This window comes from Microcaecilia unicolor, chromosome 10, assembly GCF_901765095.1.
Source record: "Microcaecilia unicolor chromosome 10, aMicUni1.1, whole genome shotgun sequence".
In the NCBI taxonomy this organism is placed as follows: Eukaryota; Metazoa; Chordata; class Amphibia; order Gymnophiona; family Siphonopidae; genus Microcaecilia; species Microcaecilia unicolor.
This window is the reverse complement of record NC_044040.1, coordinates 162,071,235-162,098,048: the sequence shown is the minus strand read 5'-3', so window position 1 is coordinate 162,098,048 and position 26,814 is coordinate 162,071,235. Positions and strand designations below refer to the sequence as shown.

At 41.8% G+C, this 26,814-nt stretch overlaps 1 protein-coding gene across 2 annotated transcripts in view; it reads right to left on the bottom strand.

The window, feature by feature from the left end:
- Positions 1-1,855: 1,855 nt before the first annotated feature.
- PXYLP1 (2-phosphoxylose phosphatase 1) overlaps positions 1,856-26,814 on the bottom strand; it is a 159,482-nt gene continuing 134,523 nt past the window's right edge. For both annotated transcript variants that reach the window (XM_030216456.1, XM_030216457.1), the window contains 2 exons: positions 17,509-17,648; positions 1,856-4,786 (listed from right to left, as the gene is read on the bottom strand). In XM_030216456.1, the coding sequence (XP_030072316.1) occupies positions 3,855-4,786; positions 17,509-17,648 (1,072 nt within the window). In that variant the 3' untranslated portion in view covers positions 1,856-3,854. The remainder of the gene's footprint in view (positions 4,787-17,508; positions 17,649-26,814) is intronic.

Genomic DNA, 26,814 nt, shown 5'->3' with positions numbered 1-26,814 from the left:
AAAGAAATGTCCATAAATTAACAGTTAATTTCAGATTGAATTATATTTCTCAGCTACATTCAGCACCATTATTTTATAAATTACAGACATCTAGTTATATTATTTTCTGCAAGTTAAAAAAAACAAACAAAAACCCTTACCTGTACAAAATCATTGAACACTCTTAAACACCAGTATTGTACTAGGGAGAAAAAATTCAAATGCCGTACTCCTAACTGTTAAAAATATTTTTCTATTTGTGACATACTATAATTGAACAGTGAACTAGAGAAATTCAAAATTGCTTATGAATCCTATTTAATGGATTTGATACACCGCTGAAGCCTACACAAAGGCATAGAGCGGTTCACATTGAAATATTTGTACAAGTACTTTCTGCCCCAAATGGGCTCGCAGGGGGAATCAAACCCAGTTCCCCAGGTTTGCAACCTGCTACACCTAACCACTAGGCCACTCCTCCACCTTGAGCCAGCTATTTGTAAATCAAGTTAGAAAATTTATCATGTAAAATAGTAGTGTTACTATTAAATAAAACCTTTGGCTGATGCAAATTTTAAACTGAACTACAATAGTTTTAGACAGTCAAATCAATCTAATCTTCTGGCACGTCAATACGGTGTCCTTTTACAAAGCAGTGGTGTACACTAATGTGTGGTTACCACAGCAAAGAATGCCTTACCGTAGGACATGCTCAGGCGTCCCACAGTAATTTTGGGATCAGCGATTACTACCAATGTGCTAAAAAATAAAATGTATTTTTATGTGCTGGGGTGGATCTGAGGCAGTAAGTGGGTGTGTCCTGCAAAGGCCTCTCCGGCACTATGTAAGCCACATTGAGCCTACAAATAGGTAGGAAAGTGTGGGATACAAATGTAACAAATAAAAAATAATAATAATAAAAATAATCAACGCAGCTATGTTGCCAAGCACTAATCGATTAGTGCATGTGTCCTTACCACGTACATAATTGAAGGTGGTAGGGGCTCACGCACTAATGGGAAAATTAGTGCGTGGCCATTTTTACCCCAGTGGCAAAAGACACTGGGAATGACCTGCATAAAGATGCGCTAAGGCCACTACTTACCACTGTTTGGTAAAAGGACTCCTAGAAGTGTTATCAGAATCCACCTGATTTGAGCCACTGTCTAATTACCAGAAAATTTTAATGGCTCTAAATCACTCTATAAAAATAAAACCATTGAGTACTTACAGTTATCATGTAACTTTTAACACTTATTGTTACATTCTTTTTTTTTTTGGCTTCTCCCTAACTACAGGTTACAAATGTTTTAAGAATCAGTTTCCTACTGGGCTCTTCCCTGTTACACTCAATAAGCCATTACCAATAAACTGTGTCACCAGCCAGAAGACCACTTAATCTTAAATTATTTAACCCTCCACAACAAAATGAGGTGAGCTCATTTTGCTAGGAATTATTAGGAGAGGGATACAACATAAGATCAAAAATATTATAATGCCTCTGTATCACTCCACAGTGCAACCTCACCAAAATGATAGAGGAGATGGAACTGCTCCCATATGAGGAAAGACTAGAGGTTAGGGCTCTTAAGCTTGAAAAAAAAGAGACGGCTGAGGGAAGATATAATTGAGGTCTACAAAATCCTGTGAGGTGTGCAATGGGTGGAGGTGAATCAATTTTTCACTCATTCAAAAAGTACAAAGACCAGGGGACACTCGAAGAAATTGAATGAAAATACTTTTTTAAAACAAACAGAAGGAAATATTTTTTCAGTCAAAGAATAGTTAAGCTCTGGAACTCACTGCTGGAGGATGTGGTAACGGTGGTTAGTGTATCTGGATTTAAAAAAATGTTTGGATAAGTTCCTGGAGGAAATGTTCAGAGTCTGTTATTGAGATGGACATGGGGGAAGCCACTGCTTGCCCTGGGATTGGTACCATGGAATGGAGTTACTAATTGGGTGATTTGAAACTGTGAAGAGTGGCTTCTTGTCGAGATACTGCTTGTCAGCGATTCTGATTGTTTTTGCAACTACTCTGGCTAACCCCGGATGTAGGTCTTTGACCGAAACGCCACTGTTTCTTCAGTGTGGGTGTCAGGTGATTATTTTTGTCAGATGCTAGCACAGAGTGCAGAGACAGCACAATTAAAGATAAGTGGTAATTTTCTTCTTTTGATATATTGTTTGATTCTGAAAATAAATTTTGAAAACAAATTTAGATTAATGAAGATTGGACACGCTGGCAAATGATTGATGCTATAAGCTTTGATCTGAAATAGCTGTGTGATATCAGAGATCTTATAGATTTTTTCTTGTTAACATCTGATGTTGCTGTCTCTTCAAAGAAAATGGTTTATTTCAGTGGAGGTTTGTTCACACTTCTTATGTTTTAGGGTTTGCCTTGTTTGACTAATTGGGTTTCTGCCAGGTACTTGTGACCTGGATTGGCCACTGCTGGAAGCAGGATACTGGGCTAGATGGACCATTGGTCTGACCCAGTATGGCTATTCTTATGTTTTTATGTGCATATTCTGTTTAGCACATATGCAAAAGGGGGGTATTCACGTGTGTGGACATGGGCAGTCAATGGGCAGGCCTACCGGCTACAAGCATAACTTACAGAATACTTTAAGTTACATGTGAATGTGGTGCTACACAATAGCTAATTAAGTGTTCATGGCTAACATGGCATAAGCGATCATAGCTACCTGTTTGTACATGAGTGGCACCTAATTCCTGTATTCTATAATGCACTTACCTGCATAAGTACTCTGATAGAATTCTCTTGACGCTATGATTTTGGCACTAGTTTCCTGACACCTTGTTGCATGCCCTTTACTGACTTGCCCCCTAAATGCTAATTAAGTCCTTACCATAATGTATTCTGTAATAAAGAAACTAGGTGATATTCAGTGAATATTAGCTGAATTCAAGAAAGCTTGGGACAAGTGCATAGGACTTCTAGGGAAGTAAAAGGAAGAGTACATGGCATGGCTGGGCAGACTGGAGAGGCCATATGGTCTTTATCTGCCTTCATTTTTCTATGTTTCTATGAATTTCACTGAAGGAGCACCTTCCCTCCACCCCCTGGCAGCAATTAGTCTTTTCCGCTTCAACTCCATCCCAACTGTTCTGCTCCAGCAGTTTCTTCCACTCTTCCTGGCCCCAGTCCCATGCACCATCCAGCCTCAGCAGCAACCCTTTCCTCTCTCCCTAGCACATAGCTACTTCCCCTATACCCCATTGAAGACAGGGCTTCCTTCCCCCATAACCACTTGGTGTGGCAAGTGGTGCATGGGGGTCTCCCTTAACACACAGCTGTACATGTTGATAATTCTGGCCAAACTCTCTCTAGAAGGCAATACCCAGGTGATATAGTATGCAGTCTCATACATATGCATACACCATCTTCCAGAGATAAGAAAACTGGCCTCTTAAGATGGCACCATTATTTATAATTGTTAAAACTGTTTTAACTGCAACCATCACAAAGCTTTTGAAGGCTTCTTGGCCTCCAGCTTTGTGACACTGACTAAATTTGCAGTATACTCCACACAGTATTCAAGCAATGTCCAGTTTACAGTACAATCCATTTGTATTAATCAGTGATTTTGAGTTAAAACCTTCAATAACTTGTAAACAGCACTGTGATATAATTATAGTCTTTCACCATACTGTACCTACAAATTCTTACAAGTGGTAAAGAGCTGCTCTACTTCAGAAAAGTAAATATTTACATCTGTGAGAAATAAGTCCACATATTTTCAATGAGTTTCAAGCATATTTTGCTCTAGTAAACACTGGAAAAGGCATCAAAAAAGTAAACAACCCCCGTGTTTTGATACCTTTCATCAACTAGTGAACAATTCTGTTTTAAAACACTCTTCTATGGCAGGCATCATAGTAATTGGTGCTGTTAAAAACTGCAAACATCTCCCTTCTCACAAAGTGAACAAACTTGGCCAGAGGGCATAACGGCCTGCTAGAATGTCTATCATGCTCTCGGCAGAATGAGGTCTGGAATGTAACATCTTCACCATTATACAGAATACGAATGAAATGTTCTTTGCTTCTACTGAGATCCTGCCACAGCTCAAACACCAATCTAGCAGCAAATCTTGGAAATCTGGCCTCTATTATGCCCAGAGCACTAAGTACGGGTGACAAAGTGACATCATGAGCAGAATAGAGAGCAAAAAGTTCTTCTTTCCTGCCCTCTGCAATGCGTTGCATCCGAGTGACAGTCTGGTTCAAGAGAGGATGCGTAGCCATCAAAGCATATTTAAAATAAAGTTTCTTTGCTTGTCTTTCCTTCTCATCTTCTATCTGATGTGTCTTGATTACCTTAAAATGTTCCATGTCAATACAGCCATTTTTAGTACAAGGAAAACTGACATTATGACAGAAATGGCAAAGCAATGAATCTATTGGGTTAGATGCTCTCAGCTGTCTGGTGGGAATGCCCACTACCTTTGCCATGTCCACATATGTTTTCTCTAAGTAGCTGTTTTTCACTCGGAAGCTGTACTGACGACGTTGCTCTTCTTCCAAATAATGATTCCTCATTGGGCAATCGCAACTTGCAGAACAGAAAACAGAGCTCCACTGATGCTTAATGATAATTTTTTTCCAGTCAAAATTAGGTAGAAAACTGTAAAGAAGAGCCAGTCCACTTTGAAGGGTTCGGCTTTTACCAGTAGATTCTATATAAAGATGTTTTGCTGTCCAATTATCAGGCAGTAGTTTATGCTTCTTTAAATATGTTTCCCTTAGAAGCTGCCCATTTTGTAAATGTTGTACAACACCTATAAAACACAAATAAAGAATCATTTAATATTACACTATAGTAATTCCTTAACGTATTGGGTGACAAAGGCTTGATTGGAAGGAATTCTCAAGCACACCCTGAGAAGTTTCCCATACATGTTACATCTTATGAACTCCAGAAGGAAGCTGTCTTTGGCACAATGCAAGTACTATGGTGAGTGTTAGCAGTACGTCTGAAACACTGAAAATCATATCCTGGCTTAGGAGTCAGGTTCACTATTGCCATGGTACACACAAAACTAACCCATTTGGAGACATTCCCTCATAAGATGAACACAATTAAAGATCAAAGCTTGATCAGTTTCAGTTTGCAAAGCCTCAAAAAAGGAGCACCTTGCACATTTCAGGCCAGCATTTGTCAACATTTTTAGGATATGTTATTATGCACATTAATAAAAGGAGGTCTCTCTAACAATTTTGCCTAATTAAATAAATAATTAATGCTAAGCAACCATGACACTTGATGTTTGAAAAGATAGTGCTACACGAGCAAAATAAATGATTGTCAAATGAACTATCATGGGGTTAATATTCAGCAGGCACATTTACTTGATTATGTTAAATGCTGTTGACTGTGCCAGCATTATCTGCATCTTTTAAGCCTGCTGAAGAGCAGGTGTAAACTAAATAACTTTTATGGTTTATGAGTTATTAATTTTAATATACTGCCTTTTAAAAGCAGCTGAATATTGCCACTATCCAGGTAAGTTTTAGGGCTACCAACCTTTGACCTTCACCCGACAGCCCACATTTAAATATAGTATATCAGGCAATTTAGCAATTTAAATGCCCCACAATAATCCATATACATTTTTGAAAATATATGGATAATGAAATTATGCATTCAAACACATAATTTGCTTTGAATATTGGTTTAAGTGTTTTCATTCTGATTTAAATAATCAAAGTCAAGTTTGCCTTTCCAAATCTGTGCTCAAAATGAGGTACAAATAGTACAGTAGGTATATCTCTGCCCCAGAAAGCTTACAATCTAAGGGATCTATTTATTAAGATGAAAAACCACTTAAGTAAAAGATAAATATTAGCCTACAATTCATTGGAGGCTATGTTACACCAGTTTGAATGTTAAGTAGAAAACAGAGATCCTGATGGTTGGTGGTAGTCTTGTTTCACCTCCTCTGACACTGAACTTGTGATGGAGGCCATGTGTGGGTTCCTGAGAAGTCAGAGACTTGTTGGGATCATACCTTCATGGGTGAGTGTCAAGTGTCTCACACTGTCAGTTTAGTTTTCTTTAGTCTGAAAACGCTACATAGATTAAGGCCATTTTTGAGAGTGAATCTGTTTGTTGATTGTCCACATATGTGGGATTTCCTAGACCATTATTGTGCCATCTCCAGGTGGCCTAGAATGCAGCCACCCTTTAATTGAGAAGCTACATTGAATCCTGATGGAATCAGGGGTTCAATTTAAAGTTTTGTGTCCAATTCTGGTCGCCGCATCTCAAAAAAGATATAGTGGAATTAGAAAAGGTGAAGGAGGGCGATGAAAATGATAAAGGGGATAGGACAACTTCCCTATGAGGAAAGGCTAAAACAGCTAGGGCTCTTCAGCTTGGAGAAAAGGCAGCTGAGGGGAGATATGATAGAGGTCTATAAAATAATGAGTGGAGTTGAACGGGTAGATGTGAAGCATCTGTTCACGCTTTCCAAAAATACTAGGACTAGGGGGCATGCGATGAAGCTACAATGTAGTAAATTTAAAATGAATCAGAGAATGTTTCTTCACTCAATGCGTAATTAAACTCTGGAATTTGTTGCCAGAGAATGTGGTAAAGGCGGTTAGCTTAGTGGAGTTTAAAAAAGGTTTGGACGGGTTCCTAAAGGAAAAGTCCATAGACCGTTATTAAATGGACTTGGGGAAAATCCACTATTTCTGGGATAAGCAGTATAAAATGTTTTCTACATTTTGGGGATCTTGCCGGGTATCTGTGACCTGGATTGGCCACTGTTGGAAACAGGATGCTGGGCTCGATGGACCTTTGGTCTTTCCCAGTATGGCAATACTTATGTAATTTTTCAGGTTTCCTTTATATCTGTCCCAAAGGCTGCCTGCCTCCCTCTGTTCCTGTTAAGGTTCACTGCTAGCGCCATTACATCATATTAGAAATACTCATCGGAGAGAGAGCCTTTTCTGCACCTGCCCCAGTGTTGTGGAACACATTGACCCCTGAACTCTGCAAATGAGATTTTAGACATTTAAAAAGCTGACCTTTTGATGTCCTTCACACGAATTATCACCATGTTTCAAACATATTTATAATAAAGTATGGTTGCACTATCTCCTCAGTCTGTAAGGAAGTGATTTCATGTAGAGCATAATAGAGATCATTGGATATCTGCTCCTTACATGGAGCCAGCTGGGGGGGGGGGTGTTTAAAGAGAGGGTCAATATTGTGGTCAGATAAAGCAAATGACTTTATTTAGTGTTAGGAGACATCCTAGTGCTTGAGCTCTATGCCGAGTAGAAGATAAATGGTCTAGTTTTTTATTTTTGGAAGAGTTTGGGGGTTGGTGGGTGAGTGAGTAGAGTGATTACTGTACATTGCTTCGGCAGTTTTTGTTAACTTGTAAGCGACCAATAAAAATGTAAAATAATGTATTTCCTCCCCCACCCCCCATACAGACAAAATAAGTCAAAATCTTTGGTAAACTGGGCCTTAAGTCGGTTCCTGAAAAGAAAAGAAGCTGGCAGAGATATTATTTTATTTTATTGTTTTTAAACAACTTTGAAGGCTTGAATAAACATGTGGATAAAGGTGAGCCGGTTGATGTAGTATATCTAGATTTTCAGAAAGCTTTTGATAAAGTTTCTCATGAGAGACTCCTGAGAAAAATAGAGTCATGGGATAGGAGGCAAGGTTCTGGTGTGGATCAGGAATTGATTATTGTACAGAAAATACTGGGTAGGGTTAAATGGTCATTTCTATCAATGGAGGAGAGTGAACAGTGGTGTGCAGCAGGGATCTGTACTGGGACCGGTACTATTTAACATATTTATAAATGACATGGAAATCAGAACAACGAGAGAGGTGATCAAATCTGCAGATGAAACAAAACTATTCAAGGTTGTTAAAACACGTGCGGATTGTGAAATATTGCAGAAAGACCTTAGGAAATTGGAAGACTGGGCATCCAAATGGCAGATGAAATTTAATATGGACAAATGCAAGGTGATACACAATGGAAAGAATAATCCGAATCACAGTTACCTGATACTAGGGTCCACATTGGGGGTCGGCGCTCAAGAAAAAGATATGGGTGTCACTGTAGATAATATGTTGAAATCTTCTGCTCAGTGTGCGGCGGCGGCCAAAAAAGCAAACAGGATGCTAGGAATTCTAGGAAAGGGATGATGAATAAGACCGAAAATACTATAATGCCCTTGTATTGCTCCATGGTGCATCCGCATCTTCAGTATTGCATTCAGTTCTGGTCACCGTATCTCAAAAAAAAGATATAGCGGAATTAGAAAAGGTTCAAAGAAGAGCGACCTCAACGATAAAGGGGATGGAACTCCTCTCGTATGAGGAAAGGCTAAAAAGAGTTTAGGGCTCTTTAGCTTTGAAAATTAATGGATGAGGGGAGATATGATTGCGGTCTACAAAATCCTGAGTGGTATAGAACGAGTAGAAGTAAATCGATTTTTCACTCATTCTAAAAGTACAAAGACTAAAGGACACTCGAGGAAGTTACATGGAAATACTTTTAAAACTAATAGGAGGTAATATTTTTTCACTCAACGAATAGTTAAGTTCTGGAACTCCTTGCCGGTGGAGGTGGTAACAGTGGTTAGCATATCTAGGTTTAAAAAAGGTTTGGACAAATTTCTGGAGGAAAAGTCCATAGTCTGCTAGTGAGACAGACATGGGAAGCAACTGCTTGCCCTGGGATTTGTAGTATGGAGTGTTGCCATGATTTGGGTTTCTGTCAGGTACTTGTGACCTGGCTTGGCCACTATTTGGAAAAGATACTGGGCTACAGAGACCACTGGTCTGACCCAATAAAGCTACTCTTATGTTCACACTAGATTGAAAACATTGCTGATCTACAGATTAAAGAATGCTTAACACTAGCAAAAGCCAGATTGTGAAAAAAAGGCAGTTTTTCTGTTTCTTAGCTCAACTGCTTTCTCATCTACAAATCTTGTTGGTTTTATGAGCTAATATAGTTTACGTATTAATTATTAAAGAATAAAAGATGAACAGATTTTATTAAGGCCATACTCATTGTTTTAAAACTTCTATGAATCCCCTCTATAGTTACTCATATTATATTGATATATAAAGGGCTGTAAAAAAGAATCTGAACACAGTCCATTCACTTTGAATGGGCTGTGCCGACATTGGTGTTGGGGGGACTGATGCCACAATCAAAAATGGGGAACTGAAAAATGAGTATAAAGAGAGAAAAAAAGAGAAAAAAGAAGAGAGTTTAAATAATCCACCTGGTTTTGAAGGAAATAAAGATAGCCTGATAATCAGAAAAAGACAGACTATCTAACACATATATAGTGGAGTAATTTACCAAAAGAATTGTTGCATGAGAAGTGCCCTGTTATACAATTGCCTTCATAACACATATTTTTTCTGTCTTCCAAAGTTACAGAGTCAGAGAATTTTCCAAGGTCTTGTAAACAAGAGTGAACACACTATATACATTAAAACCAGGGCTGTGGAGTTGGAGTCGGAAGCAATTTTAGGTGGTCGGTAAAAATGTACCTACTTCAACTCCAGCTTTAAAATAACAACACATTATAATATATGGTAAATTTATCATTTTGTAATATATATATCTATACATCTATATCTATCTATATCTATATCCTTGTCCAGGATTTAAAGTTATATATACCAGTACTATAGATCCAGGACAAAGACTTTAAAGCCAAATATCAGTAGGAGTTGGAATCAGACAATAGAAAAAATAGAGGTGTCAGATTTGGAGTCGAAGGTTTGGTGTACCAACTCCACAGTCCTGTGTATAACCGTTATGCAGTGACCTTGAATTGAGCATAGATCAGCTGAACCAGCTTCGATCTTCTGCTCTCCTGTGGAGAAGATACTTTCCTGTGCTGTGTCGAATAAAACGCCCAGATACTCATAAGAACAACGATACTGGGTCAGACCAATAGTCCATCCAGCCCAATATCCTGCTTCCAGCAGTGGCCAATCCAGGTCACAAGTATTAGGCAGAAACACAATTAGAAGCAGCATTCCGTGCTACCAACCCCAGGGCAAACAGTGACTTCCCCCATGTCCATCTCAATAACAGGCTATGGATTTTTCCTACAGGAACTTGTCCAAACCTTTTTTTAAAGCAGATACACTAACTGCTGTTACCACATCCTCTGGCATCGGGATCCAGCACTTTATTCTCCTATTTGTTTTAAAAATATTCCCCATGTAATTTCATTGAGTGTCCCCAGGTCCTTGCAGTTTTCGAATGAGAAAAAACGATCTGTATCCACCTGTAAAATGTCATAAAATAGCATCTGCTAAGTAGGCCAACCCTGCTTCCAGCTGGGCGTTATGGCATCTGTCTTGTGTTGCTGACTGCTGATGCCATGAACAAGCTGCACACTGTCACTTGAAAGCCAAAAGAAGCCACTTCAAAAGGCTTGCTTCAGTGAGCCTTCTAGCTTCGTATCCTATAGGTCTTTTATGGCAATGCTCCCTTCCACTGGCAAGGTGGTTGTCTTAGTCACCGCTGTTACCAGGGAATCCACCCTGGGAAGATGGAATTTATTTTTCTCCTCTGGAAAAGGGTAGAGGCAAGCCATGGCTCTTCCCACTTTCAGCCCCACATGTGGTAAAAATCCACTTTGCTGTAATCAGGTCCTGAATGTCTGGATATATTGGGAAGCTCTTAGAAGGACCCTCATGATTGACGAAGATCTGAGTCTAGACCATAAGGTGCCAAATTGCCACAGAAATAAGAGTGCTGAGCTCCTCTTTATGAAACAACCTAAGTACTTTTGGATCATCCCCCTCCTCAGGAGGGAGCTCTCTCTCCTCTAACAGCTCCTTCAACGATGGCTCCTCTGACTAGACCGAGGTCACATCAGATAAGGAGACAGAAGCAGAGAAAGCCTCATCTGCCTTAATACTGGCGGTCTAAACAAGATCTCTTAGGAGCTGGAGGGGCAGCGGGATAAGAAACTGAAGCACCTTGAAGAAACTCTGTCTCCCTACTTCAGTAAACATGCTTGGTGTAAAAGCAATATAAACTCCAGAGAAAACAAAGATCCCAATGCAGCTGAATACTCTGTTGGGCCCTGAGGCTGTAAAATGGCAGATATGCTCCGAGCGTGATCAGACACTACCAGTAGGCCCCAACAAAATGGTGCCCATTTCCGTAGTCTCCTGAATCTCAATACAATGCAAACAATTACTCCACTATAACCACACCTTACTGCACACTTCCTATATCAGAAAACCTGAAAATTCTTGGAGTCACCATTGATCGAAACCTCACACTCGATACCCACGTGAAGAACACAACAAAAAAAAAGTTTCAATCGATGTGGAAACTCAAAAGAATTAAACCTTTTTTCCCAAGAAACCATCTTTCGCACCCTAGTACAGTCACTAGTTATAAGCCACCTGGACTACTGCAACGCCCTGTACACAGGCTGTAAAGAACAGACCATTAAAAAACTCCAAACAACCCAAAACACGGCAGCCAGACTCATCTTTGGAAAACCTAAATATGAAAGTGTGAAGCCCCTAAGAGAGAAACTACATTGGCTTCCGCTCAAGGAACGAATTGAGTTCAAGATCTGCACAACCGTGCACAAAATCATTCACGCAAATGCCCCACTCTATATGCAAAATCTAGTGGACCTACCGCCCAGAAACGCCAAAAGATCAGCCCGCAAATTCCTTAATCTGAATTTCCCCAGCTGCAAAGGAGTGAAATACAAACAGGTTAATGCTATGACCTTTGCATACAAAAGCACACAGTTCTTGAATGCGCTACCCAAAACCCTGAAAACCATGAACAATCTAACCAGCTTCCGCAAAGCTCTGAAAACACACCTCTTTAACAAAGCTTACAAAAGTCACCCTCAATGATACAATTCATTCTCCAAATCACCCGAACACACCTAAAACACTTCGCACACAACCTACCCAACATCTGCCCATCTACCTCTTTTACATCAGCTTATGATCAACTGTATTTAAATCATGTATTGACTTTATCATAACCTTACTCTGTAAGCCACATTGAGCCTGCAAAAAGGTGGGATAATATGGGGTACAAATGCAATAAATAAAAATAAATAATAAACTGCCCACCAGCTTGCCAGAGAGCCTGAAGATCCCAGCATATTTGGATGCTGTGATAAATCCGAAGATGGTCCCAACGGGATTCCCGGCTTACATGCACTGCAATGCCCTGATGCAGGCTGGCAGGTCCCACAGCCTCCCCAGGAGTCGCTATTCACCCTGTCACAAGCTCAATTTGTCCCAAGCAGTGAGCCAGGATCACTCCCCTTCACCAAGCAGAACCTGCAGTCCTCCACGCAGTTCTGAATCAACCACTTGCCTCCACCTACCCTCCTCTCTTCCTTCCTGTTCACATTAATTGATTTGATTACTTTATTTATTTTTTGTCTATTAGATTGTAAGCTCTTTGAGCAGGGACTGTCTTTCTTCTATGTTTGTGCAGCGCTGCGTATGCCTTGTAGCGCTATAGAAACGCTAAATAGTAGTAGTAGTAGTAAATTTTAGTTGGACTTACTAAAGCCAGCTGCTTCCCCCAAAGCTCAGCATCTCCACAACTCTTACTACAGATGATAAAGGCTCAGGACTGATAATTTGTCTTATGCCCTTCCAGCAAACTTCTTTCCGTCTCTCTTTTTGTTTTTTTTAAGGTTGTTGTACTGGAAAAGGAGAACTCCACAGGAAACAGGGGAGAGGGAAGAAGTAAATTCATGGAGCACCACAGACAGGGATCTGAAGACCTCCAGATATGATTCTGCAGACTCAAGCCACCTGCAAAGCTCAACTGGGGACCAGTTGACAACTAGGCCAGGAGCAAATCACCCAGAGGCTGAATATTGCATCCATCCACCTGTTGGACATAGCATCCAGTTCAGCTCTTCAGTATATTCTAAGAGATGTCTCTCTGCTCAGTTTTCAGTTCTCTATTTTGACCTGCTGGTTGAAGGACACAACTATCCCACAGGTTCTGAAATAGTGGGAAGTTACGTAATGGATACTGGTATTTGTCACATACTTGTCAGCAACTCTTGAAGTGGATTTTGGAGTGGAATAGCTACCACTTCTTGTGGGCCCACTAATATACTTCAGGAAGCCAAAAACATCTGTTCTGGGTTCTTTCTCCATCTGCAGTCAAAATGCTATGTTATTCTCCATTTTATTAATAACTAGTAAAAAAGGCCCGTTTCTGACACAAATGAAACGGGCGCTAGCAAGGTTTTCCTCGGAGTGTGTATGTTTGGGAGAGTGTATGTGAGAGTGAGTGTTTGAGAGTCAAAGTGAAAGTGTGAGTCCAATCCATGCTCCTGTCACCTGGCCCCTCCATTCATCCCTATCCAGCAATTCCGCTGTCTCCCTGAGGCCTGCCCTGCAATCCATATGCATCCATGGCCATCTGTCCCCTCCATTCATCCCTATCCAGCAATTCCCCTCGCCCTGAGTCCTGCCCTTCCAATCCATGCCCATCCATGCTCCTTTGTCACCTGGCCCCTCCATTTTTCCCTATCCAGCATTTCCCCTCTCTGCCTGAGGCCTGCCCTGCAATCCATATCCATCCATGGCCATCTGTCCCCTCCATTCATCCCTATTAAGCAATTCCCCTCTCCCTGAGTCCTGCCCTTCCAATCCATGCCCATCCATGCTCCTCTGTCACCTGGCCCCTCCATTCATCCCTATCCAGCAATTCCCCTCTCTGCCTGAGGCCTGCCCTGCAATCCATATGCATCCATGCCCATCTGTGCCCTCCATTCATCCCTATCCAGCAATTCCCCTCTCCCTGAGTCCTGCCCTTCCAATCCATGCCCATCCATGCTCATCTGTCACCTGGCCCCTCCATTTTTCCCTATCCAGCATTTCCCCTCTCTGCCTGAGGCCTGCCCTGCAATCCATATGCATCCATGGCCATCTGTCCCCTCCATTCATCCCTATCCAGCAATTCCCCTCTCCCTGAGTCCTGCCCTTCCAATCCATGCCCATCCATGCTCCTTTGTCACCTGGCCCCTCCATTTTTCCCTATCCAGCATTTCCCTTCTCTGCCTGAGGCCTGCCCTGCAATCCATATCCATCCATGGCCATCTGTCCCCTCCATTCATCCCTATCCAGCAATTCCCCTCTCCCTGAGTCCTGGCCTTCCAATCCATGCTCCTCTTTCACCTGGCCCCTCCATTCATCCGTATCCAGCAATTCCCCTCTCTGCCTGAGGCCTGCCCTGCAATCCATATGCATCCATGCCCATCTGTGCCCTCCATTCATCCCTATCCAGCAATTCCCCTCTCCCTGAGTCCTGCCCTTCCAATCCATGCTCCTTTGTCACCTGGCCCCTCCATTGTTCCCTATCCAGCATTTCCCCTCTCTGCCTGAGGCCTGCCCTGCAATCCATATGCATCCATGCCCATCTGTGCCCTCCATTCATCCCTATCCAGCAATTCCCCTCTCCCTGAGTCCTGCCCTTCCAATCCATGCCCATCCATGCCCATCTGTCACCTGGCCCCTCCATTTTTCCCTATCCAGCATTTCCCCTCTCTGCCTGAGGCCTGCCCTGCAATCCATATCCATCCATGCCCATCTGTCCCCTCTATTCATCCCTATCCAGCAATTTCCCTCTCTCCCTGAGTCCTGCCCTCCCAATCCATGCCCATCCATGCTCCTCTGTCCCCTGCCCCCTCCATTCATCCGTATCCAGCAATTGCCCTCTCTCCCTGAGCCCTGGCCTCCCAATCCATGCCCATCCATGCTCCTCTGTCCCCTGCCGCCTCCATTCATCCTTTTCCAGCAAGTCCCGTCTCCCTTCCATGACCCCCCCTTGCATCCATGCTCCTCTCTCTCCCATGTCCCAGCCTGGGCCGCCCTCTTCTTCCCCCCCCCCCCCTCGCATCCATGCTGTCGTTTCTCCCCTTGCCCTCCCGGTCCCATTGTTTTTCTTTTGTGGCCACCCTCTTCGCTCCCCCCAACATGGTTGTTTTTTTTTTTTTTTTTCTTGTTTTTAAATTTACCTCCGTGGCGGTTCCGGCAGCGAAGCGTCAGGGAAGGAGGCGGTGCTCCCGACGTCTAGGTTTCCCTTCGCTGTGTTCCGCCTTCTTTTGACGTCATCCTTGACGTCAGAAGAAGGCGGAACACAGCGAAGGGAAGGCTAGACGTTGAGAGCGCCGCCTCCTTCCCTGACGCTTCGCTGCCGAGCGTTGCGATTGGTTGAGTGTCATTGCTCTGCCCTCGACGTCATCACGCTTGACGCGTGGGCGGGGCAGACACAATGCGATCTCACCCCCTTCACTTTTGGCTAACAGAGGCTTCATTCGAACGTTGGAGGTGCGTTTTATATAGAGAGATACTTGCATAAGTTAGATCTGTTGATCATGATGCATATCTGACTGGCTAAGATGATGCTTCCACTGACTGTGGTGTCTGAGTTATGACTAATATTATAACTCAAAGTCTTGAACTCAGCAATGACTTAAACAAGGGAAGATACCAGGTAGGGCTTTTTTCTACAATGTCATCTTTGGATTCCAAGGTGAATTAAAGTGTTTTGCTAATAACTCTGGAAGAGATAATGCTGTTTGAGACTATTCCTAAGCTAGATAAATGGCCATAAGACCAGGTCAATGGGAATAAATCATCCGCTTCTGATTCTACAAAAGATATAGATGCTGCTTGTGTCAATTTCAGTGCCAATATTTTCTGCATTAATGAACTGGTACAATCTTCGGGAGTCATTAACTTCTGAATCATCAGCGATGATGCACCAATGAATCTGTCACCACTCATTTTATTAGTGACATTGATAAATATTCTGATGCCATGAATAAAGATCAGGGGGGTTTCAACACAGACCTCAAAACACACCAAACCAGTCTGGTTTTCAGGATATCTACAATGGATATTCATGAGATACATTTGCATGCATTACTTCTAATGTAAGTAAATCTCATGCATATTCATTAGTGAATATCCTGAAAAGCTGATTAGATGTGTCCCAAAGTCTAGGTTGCGAATCACTGCTGAAGATGGCAGAAATCAGGCACAGAATGCTGCCTTTTTAGTTCATGTCTGCAATCTTCTCTAGGGCTGTCCATCATCTGTGATGAGATCCCTTCTACCCCCCAAGTTGTGCCCTCTCATAGAGGACTCATTCTTAGATGCGAAATAACATTTTTTTCTGTCAGGAAACAAGATTACCTATTTCAATTAGGAAGCTGAATGATGCTTCTCGTGACTTGAGATATACATGCACTTTCTGAAAATGCCAACTTTGCGTCTCCAAAGCCTTGTTTTGCCTTATTCTGAGTGGATAAGCTAATGGTGAGGAAAAATAATAATGGAGCTTAAAGCTTCTCATTTTCCTAGCCTGTTGGAATATTTTGACTCAGATTGCGTCTATCACATAAGTGATTTTCACCTACTACACACTCAGTACCAGTGGAGCCAGTTATGTCTATCATTGGGAAGATGCAGACAAACTGAAAGAGAGGACAGAGTAAAAACAAAGTTGGGGGGGGGGGGGGGGAAGGAAAACCCAACAAAAGAACCCATACCTCACCAAGAATGTGATAAAGTGGCAGAGAAATAATTCTCAAAAGAAAACAAACATCTGGGCATGAAAGTAGAGCAAAAAAGACTAAGGGGAAATTTATCAAGGTCAAGTAAAAAACAACCTTTTACTGCACCTTGATTTACCACGGGAGTCACCAACTTGTAATATCTCTATCACAGATTGCAGACTCCTGTGGTAAAGGATGAACATTGCTTGTAAACAATCTTACATGCAGTGTTAGTCCACAGGCATGGAAACATTGGGCCATCAAGCTAAGCAGCACCCACACTCTACCCGATCATATCCTCCTGGGGCAGCGCCTCCACACTTCTCCCCCCAATCAGAGCCATCTCTACTCCTGGATCACAATGACATCATATACCCCTGGGGCCCTACTGGCCCTTTACAGTAGTGTAGTGGGTCAAATTATTGGGGGTGCTAAGCCCAATGGAAATAACCTCTCCTTGGACACATACAAAGAATGTTTCTCAATATTGGGGGTGCTCAAGCACCCACAGTGTCAGCTCCTATGACCCCAATTTTTTGTGAAGGTATTTTTGCAGCTATAACTTGCGGTGTTCACTGCAAGTTGTGTTATACAATCTACATAAGAATAATAATTTACACACATTGCATTTTTTTTGCATATCATTACTATGTAGCAAGCAGTGACTTAAATTAATGTAACGCAGTGATAACCAAGTCACATTAATGCCCTTTAACATGCAAATAACTTGATTTAAGCAAATGGCTTGGAGCCCTGATGCAGCTTGATAATGTCCCCCCCTAAGAGATCTCATGAAGGAGCAGCAGCAGCAGCAGCAGCAAGGGAAGTCCTGGTGTTTGAGCTCAGAGTGATATATTTGGCTAATTCATCCTATTCATCAATAGAGAAAGTTTGAAACTATTATAAAATGCTATACCTGTCTGTGTGAGTTCTCCCATTTCACACAACAAATGACTGGGGTAACGTGGAAGGCTGCTTAAGGTACCATCCATTTGAGCTTCTGATCCTTTGAACATATGATTGATAAAAGCTTCCAGCTGAGGATGGGAAGGCTTCCTAGATAGACAAGAACATTTTTATCAATATAGTAAAGTTAAAGAATAATCAGGGCATCTATCAATTTAAGCGTACTCAAACATCAAAATATATCAATAAAAGATCACATTATTAAACAGAAATTAAGAAAAACATTTCACTTATGAGGTTTAATACACTTCCTGAAAGAAACACAGAACTTTCCAAAGCTTCTGGTAGTGCCTATTTTAAGTTCTGATCACAAAACTAAAAATTAAACTACACTTCGGGATCAAATCCTATTCTTTAGAAGGCTACAATATTATGCCATTCTTGGTGGACTCTGTTACATTTTCTATGAGATTAGTGTGCATTGTATTAAATTCCCTTTATTAACGGGTAAGAAATATGGAATGCATTTGAAGTGCTCAAATAGAAGATATTTTTAACCACAAAGTTCAAATCAGTTAGAACAGCATGGCATGTAGCAGATAGATATGGAAAACCCTTACTGATCAATGCTGCTGCCAGTACTAACTCCCTCATACAATTTTCACTCAGAAATTATCTAGGAAATCTGTCTGAAAGAGAATAATTATTTTTACAATCAAACGGAAGGAAAGAAATATACATAAGTACTCAGGAATAACTGTGTAGGGAGACAAAATCAGGGCTGGCCCAACCATTAGGCAAACTAGGGCAGCACCTTCTGGAAGGCAGCTGTTAAAGCAAAATAATAGGTTTTTAACAGCAACAGAAACTCAAAGAACCATTTGCACGTATTTTTACCTGCATGAATAATGGGCAGTTTTCAAATAGGTCATTTGTCCTTGTAAATGGCCATTTTTAAAAATGTATATGCATAATGAGAGCAAGTTCCAAAGTTTAACATTTAAAAGTATGATGTCCAAATACATGTTTTTACAGGATTGTTCTGGGCGCAATGGTGTTAGATGATCTTGGGGGGGGGGGGGGGGGGGGGGGGGGGGGCAGCTCCTGGTTTGTTAGGAGGATAAAAGTTGAGAGAAGGCACAAGGCTGAAGTTTTGCCTAGGGACCCTAATACACTTGCACTGACCCTGGGCAAAATAACTCTAAAAATTTAGCAGAATGGGATGAAAATTTGGTAGGGGAAAGAAAATCAGTGAAACGATACATGAGGTTCAAAAATGGGTTATTTTGGACTAGGGTTGCAGCTTTGTTCTCCGCAAAAAAAAAAAAAAAAAAGTGACCCAATGCATTTCTATTGGAGCAGCTGGTCCACCTAAGGAATTTTTCCTTTCTGCTTCTCTACTGTCTTTTACCCTCCAGTTCATACCTTTACAACACTCTTCCCTCACTACCTGTTACCCTATCTAGCCCACCCCAAAACTCTCAGCTAACCCCCTACCTTCTCCCCTATCCCAGTTCTCAGTCACCAAAACTACTCCCATCTACCCCTACTCCAAATTAGTTCCTGTCTACACCCCTACAAACTTAGCTCTCTAGGCTCCAAAATTGCTGCCCCCCATAACTACTTCAACTACCCCCTCCTACACACATACACCTCTAGCTACTTGCAGCCCATCCACATCAACTGTTTACCTGCAGGTTTCCAATAATCTTCTCTGCATGAGTAAGCTTGTCCTTCACTGGCTATTTCTGGTATTACTAGCAGCAGAGAAACTGTTGGTAGGTTCCAGCCAATGGGAAGGCATCGGAAGGCTGTTCTAGTCACAGTAAGAAAGGTGTTGAGTCATGGGAAGATCTGTACTATACAATTTAAGCTTCACTATGATGTGGGGCATTTACCCAATTAACTAATTAGCTAATTAAATTCCTTTGAAAAATTTTCTAAATATGGCCTCTACTTTGTCTCTGTCCTTTCTCGGCATCAAAGAAAGATGATCATCATTTTCTGTTGTTTCTTCCATTTGGGAAGCCTTTTGACATTTAAATCCTTGGACACACTGCCTATAAATCTCACTCTCTGGGGTGGATCCCCCCTGTCATGTTTTATTTGTATTAAAAGGCAACAGAGGTTGAAAATTACTTGTTTATCTTCCATGGTTGTCTGCTCATTCCAAATAAAATATGTGCTTGCACAGTCACCAAACTTATTCACAAACTGCTGCCATTGTATGCAGAACTAGGCCCTGCATTTTCCCCTACTCTACTTCTGGTGAGGAAGAAGCCTAAAACAAAAGCCGCCCCTTTCCCTCTCTTCTCTAAGTCAAAGATAAGCACACAGAGACAATAAAACTACATATAAACACACACAAAAGAGGGAGGGGGAAGGGGGTTTGTAAATAATTTCATAAGCAATGCTTTCTTTGTTTTTAAGGTTTTCAGCTTTTTAATAGATTTAAAGCTTTTGAGGAGTTGCTGAAAAGCAGTGGCGATCGTAGCCGGCATGACACCCGGGGTGGATCGCCGATGCGCCCCTCCCCCCCCAGGTGCACACCGCTGGGGGGGGGGGGGGGGCGCCTGTCAGCTAAGTTCGCTGACTTCGCTGCAGCTCCCTCTGCATCGGCCAGAACAGGAAGTAACCTGTTCCGGGGCAGAGGGAGCTGCAGCGGTTAGCGAAGTCAGCTGACAGGTGCGTGCCGCGGCACCCCCCCCCAGCGGTGTGCACCCGGGGCGGACCACCCCCACCTTGGTACGCCACTGCTGAAAAGATCCCTGGTCTCTTCCAAAATAAGCTTCCTTTTCTGAAAACTTTTCTCCTGCAACAGGTTTTCTTGAAGACATCTGGAGAACTAGTTAAGATGCAATCAATCACCGGAAGGCTACAAATCCTAGTTTTCCAGCTGTGAAAGAGACTAAGAGGCATATTTTCAAAGCACTTAGCCTTCCAAAGTTCCATAGAAACCTTTACATATGCTGTATTCTAATAAACACCCGGGCTAGTATTAGAAACAATGGGTTTTCTTGAATCTAGAGGCACTATTTCTCTCCTCCATCCATCTGTATCTGCACATGCTCAAGGCCCTGCACCAGCCAAGCGCAATGACCATGAAAAGAAGAAAAGAGATCCGGTCATTGCTGGGAGGGGTTGAAGGACAGCAATACCGGTTACTGCAAATTCTGGGGGTGACAATTATTGAGGGGGGGGGGGGGAATCTAAATTTGGCTTTAAGATTAAATTTATGGGGGTTTTTGGGTAACTAGAATATTTATTAAATTTGTTCAACTGACAGCATACAAATAAGTCAATAAACATGTCAACATAACCATATACAGAACTTTACCCAGCCACCCCACCCCTTCCCAGCACCCACTAATCCTCCCCATTCCCTTCCCCCCGTCCCATCAACATCTTCATCAAAAAACCTTTGTATAACCTCCCAGTGATGCTCAAAATGAATCTTTTGGTCATTGATTGCATCTGTGAGTTTTTCCATTAAAAGAACATAGTTGAGTTTTTGGTGCCATCTAACTAGTCCGCAGCAATGATAGACATGGCTGTATATATTCCATAGGCCACATCCTTCCATGTAGGACAATTCTGCGATTTTGGCTTCATGTTTAAAAGACAAAGTTCAGCATTAAAGTGCAAGGGAACTGCAAAAATTGTTGATAAGAGTCTGTACGACCTGCCAAAAACTTTTGGGCAGTGAAATCAAAAATGCAGAAAGCTTCCTACAGTCCCCACAAACCTTCCGACAGTGAAGAGTTCCCTGGGGCATGAATCTTGCCAGTTGAGATGGGGTAAGATACCATCTCATAAGTAACTTCAAATTATGTTCTTTCAATTTAGCTGAAATAGAAAACCTGTTCGCTGAATGACTATCATCCTCCCATTGAGCATCTGTAAGAGACCCCCCTAGGTCCTGCTCCCATTTGATCATACAAGTCAACTTAATAAATACATAGCAACCTAGAATTGTATATAAATGAGACATAAGCCCCCTAGTGGAGGATCTGAGAATCCATAACTCAAATGGGATGAAGCTTTGTATGTGCCATCTTGGTATAGCCCTCCCCTAGTAGACAAAGCCACAGTTGCAAATATTAAAAAAAAAAAAAGTAACTTTTACTAATATTACATGTCTGTTGGGAGATCAGAAAAAAGATTTAAGAGAAGTACCCTCATACATCTGGCATACTGAATGCAGGCCCACCTGTGCACAACAGGCAAATCTCCCATCAAACACAGGCATAGCCCCTCCAAAAATGCAAAGTCAAGGGCAAACACCTAGATATCCAATATGTGCCCCATAATTTACACAATGCCTTCCACCATAGCTGTAAAATATGCCTAGTAAAGGGGTCATCCATAATCAGCTCCATAGCCCCCATGGAACCCCAACCCATAGGGACCTGCTGTAGAAACCATTCTATACTAAAATAGGGCTTTAAAGCTACATTCCCCCCTCTAGTCTCATATATGCCAAACTTGGGCAGCCAAATAGTATGTAGACAAATCAGGTACTCCCAACTCCCCATGTCCCTTGTATTTAGAAATAATAAGAATGTGCTATCTGAGGTTGACCCCCCTTTCCAAATAAATTGAGTGAGCTACCATCGCACTGTGACAGTACATGTCTAGGAATCCGTAGAGGCAGAGCTTGAAACAGGTACAACAACCTAGGCAAAATATCCATCTTTATAATGGCTAGGTGGCCTAGCCAAGAGTAGGTGCCCGGTTCCACTCTCGCAAGTCCCTCTGCAGGTGTATAATCAATGGACCATAATTTGCCTGGTATAAATCTGTGTAATTGGGAGTAATCCTAACACCTAGATATTTAAGTTGATTTTTTTACCACTTGAAAGGGAAAGAATTCTTAATATATACCCATCTTCCATTCCTATAGTCATATTAAGGCCCTCAGTTTTATCTGTGTTGGCTTTGAAGCCTGAGACCATCCCGCACACCTTCATCTCTTGCATAATTACTGGAAGCAATACCCTATGAATGATAGACAGGATGACATCATCAGCAAATAAAGATATTTTATAGATCGGATCACTTAACTGAATCCTTTGATATCTGGATGATCTCCAATTCTCTAGGCAAACGGCTCCATCACAAAGCGAAAAGAATGGGTAAAAGGGGACACCCCTGTGTGTGCCTCTCCCTAATGGAAAGGGGGCTGTAGACCCACTGTTATCCTTAATACATGCCATCGGTGAACTATAAAGAGCTGATATCCAAGAGGTAAAATAGTTTCCTATACCAAACTTGTCCAGGATCGCAACCATGAAGAGCCAGTGGACATGGTCGAAAGCTTCCTCCGTTTCAACCACCAACAACATGGCTCATATCCCCTCATGAGTTACCACCCAGGCAAGCTGAGTGATTCGCTCATTATCAATCCAATGTCTGCCATCCTGGCACAAATCCAGCTTGATCAGCTTTAACAAAAAAAAGAGGAAACCAATCCTGTTAACCTGTTGGCCAATAGCTTAGCCAAAATTTTGAAATCAACATTGTTAAAGGAAATTGGTCTGTAAGAGTCACAACATGTATTATCCCTACCAGGTTTACACTACATAGTTATTCCTGCTGTTATTACCTTGCTGAGTGAGATGCTGACCATCTCTCAAAGAATTATAAAACCTGGCCAACTCAGGGGCAACTAGATGGGAATATGTTTTATAAAAAATGTCGGGAACCTTACCCCCCCCCCCCCCCCACCCTGAAAATGATATGATTATGCCACTGACTTCTTCTACCATGATTGTTCTCTCTAAAGTCTGCATCGCCTCCCTACTCACCTTGGGCAGGACAATACTATCCAGATAACTAGCAATAGCAGATTAACTAATATTGGGATCTTTAGCAACTGGTATAGAATTCCCAAAAAACATTCTGTATTTGTTGTTCCTTGAGGACTAAATACCTTTATTAGTTTGAATTTTCAGAATTTGGGCCTGAACCTAGCCAGCAGCACACCTGCCTTGCCTCCAAACTCAAAATGCATTTGGCACAGCCGCCTTAATTGAAATTCAATCGTATGCAATTGTATGCTGTGTAAATCAGTACTCAACTTATCCAAATATTGTTTATCTCTTTTGCTCTAAAATCTTGATACTTAAATTCTACCTCCACAATTTCCTTCAATAAAGAGCGTTCCTGTGCCTCCTGCTCCCTCTTTATTCTAGTGCCCCATTTTTATAAATGATCCCCTAATCATAACTTTCAATCTATCACACAAAGTGGTATCTGCGACCTATCCCATAGCATTAGTCTGCAAGTAATTGGAAAGGGCTTGGATAATATCCTCTATCACTCTATGATCTTTTGCCCAAACCAGGTTCAATATTAGTATCTGTCAAGAATTCTGACCAAAAAGGAGAAAGGGAAATGGGACTTGATATACCGCCTTTCTGTGGTATTTTGCAACTACATTCAAAGCGGTTTACATATATACAAGTACTTATTTTGGACCTGGGGCAATGGAGGGTAAAGTGACTTGCCCACAGTCACAAGGAGCTGCAGTGGGAATCGAACCCAGTTCCCCAGGATCAAAACCCGCTGCACTAACCACTAGGCTACTCCTCCACTCCAGCATCATGTCCAATCTAGCATAACTATTGTGAACCCCTCCCCGTTAAAACAGGTCCCTGATCTATCATCTAAAATCTGATGTACCTCCTGCCAAAAAAAACCTCTAAGATTCCTTGTAAATCCCCAATAAACATGATTACCCTTCCCATTCATTGCTTTTTTTGTCTCTTAAGTATAAAAGGTAACCTTTTGTGTATCAAAACAGCCATACCCCCTTTTTCTTACCCTCAGTACTAGAGTGACACACTATATAAGTTTATTGCCTATGGGACAGTAATTTAACACCCAACCTAGTGAGGTGAGTTTCTTGTATGAAAACAATATCTGAAAATAATTTGTGATATTCTTTAAACAGTAAACTCCTTTTCTAAGGTGAGATGAGTCCCTTAACATTAAAGGAACCTATCTAGAATTGATTAATCAGCTGCTTAAAACAGCGCAAGAAATTTATAAGGTTACTCAGAGCTGAAGCAGGGGGTGGGCCATTAATAGAAACAGTATGGTGTTTAGACTCGTATTTGGCAATACTTTAATTGAAATGAATGGATTAGCCTAGAAATTATTTACCACTCCATTTTGTATTAAAGTTCTTAGTTAAATTTGAGTATATTTTTGCAAAAAGAAAAGATTTGCTAAATTTTTGAAAACAGTTTTAAATTTATATGCATTCTGCACATTCTGAATAGTTGTTCATAGCACTTGATGCATAATTTTTTCTGCAGAAAAACAAATTATTTTTCTGAAGAAAAACGAAAGCAGAAAGGACCCCTTTTGCAAAAAAGGACAAATATCCAGTGTACCTGAATGTAACTCACCTTGAGCTACTACTGAAAGGTGTGAGCAAAATCCAAATAGATAGATAGATAAATAAATAGGAGAAACAGTGTACTGGGATAGTCTAAGACAACTGAGCCATTCTACCATCAGCAGAAAATTTTCAATTCAATATTGGTTGCTAAAAATATAAAGGGTTGAAGACATTAGGAGTGAAGAGCTGAACACTATGGCCTTTTGCTATCTTTCACACAAATTACTATGGAGTCCTATTACAAAGGTGCGCCGAAAAATGGCCTGCACTGGTGTAGACACGTGTACTGAACATGCGCAGGTCCATTTTTCAGTGCACCTGCAAAAAAAGGCCCTTTTTTGGGGGTAGAAAATGGATGTGTGGCAAAATAAAAATTGCCACGTGTCCATTTTGGGCCCGAGACCTTACCGCCACCCATTGACCTAACAGTAAATTCTCACATGTTAACTGGGCGGTAATGGTCTTCGTACGTACAAATGCTGATTCCCGTCTGGTTAGTGCCGCACTACTTCTTTGCACGCACCCTAAGTTCCTTCCTAAGGTGGTGTCGGAGTTCCATCTTAACCAGTCAGTCATTCTGGTGAAAGCGCAAACTACTTTGTTGTGATAAAATCTTGTGTAATGCAAATCAGCTACTAGGGCCTGAAACTTACTGATTCTATGAGCTGAAGTGACTGCTACCAAAAAACACAAGTTTCCAGGTCAAATACTTCAGATGACAGGAATCAAGTGGCTCAAAATGAGCTTTCATCAGCCATGTGAGAACCACATTGAGATCCCATGACACAGCAGGAGGTTTGACCAGGGGCTTTGTCTACAGCAAACCTCTCATGAATTGAACTAGAGACTGAACAGAGATGGGTTTACCCCCTACACAAAGATAAGCAGCACTGAGGTGTACCCTTACAGAGTTGGTTTTCCAACCAGACTCAGCGGTGTAGGGCAGTTTTTGTGTAGGGCAAGTAAAAGGATATAGGGCAGTAGTTCCTAAACCTGATCCTGCAGGCACCTCAGCCAATCAAGTTTTCGGGTTATCCACAATGAATATTCATGAGACAGATTTGATGCAAATATCTCATGAATATTCATTGTGTATATCCTGAAAACCTAACTGGCTGGGGTGCCTCCAGGATCAGGTTTGGGAACCACTTATCTAGGGTCTTGGCTTCACACCAGATGGCAAACCTCTTCCATTTAAAAGAATAACATCTCTCTGTGGAATCTTTCCTGGAAGTGAGCAAGATTCTGGAGACACTCTCAGGTAGATCCAAGGAGTGAAATTATACACTCTCAACATCCAGGCTACAAGGGCCATAATCTGGAGGTTAGGGTGCAGAATAGACCCTTTATTCTGCGTGATAAGGGTCAGAAAACAAGCCAATTTCCACGGTTCTTTGGAGGACAATTCCAGAAAAAGTGGTAACCAGAAATGCCTCAGTCATACGAGGCAATCAGGATCATGGTCCCCCAACGTTGCTTGAGTTTCTGCAGTCTTCTCTATGTCAGGTATGGGAGGATATGCATACAAAAAGATCCTCTCCTCAATGCAGGAGAAAGGCATTTGATGTTAGTCTACCATGTGACCAAAGTTTGGAACAGAACTGAGGAACTTGTTGAGCTGAGTGGCAAAAAGATCCACCAAGCAGGTGCCCCACTCATGTCTTGCGGGCTATGCCCATGTTGAGAGACCACTCGTGAGGTTGCATCACCCTTTTTAGTCTGTTCTCCAGGCTCTTTTCCTTGCCAGCCAGGTATGAGGCCTGTAGGACCATTCTGTGAAGAATAGCCCACTGCCATATCCCCACTGCTGCCTCCATACCCCCCTGCTTGTTCACAAAGTACATCACAACCTGGTTGTGTGTTTGGATGAGTACAATTTGGTTCTGCAACTGATCTGAAAGCCTTTAG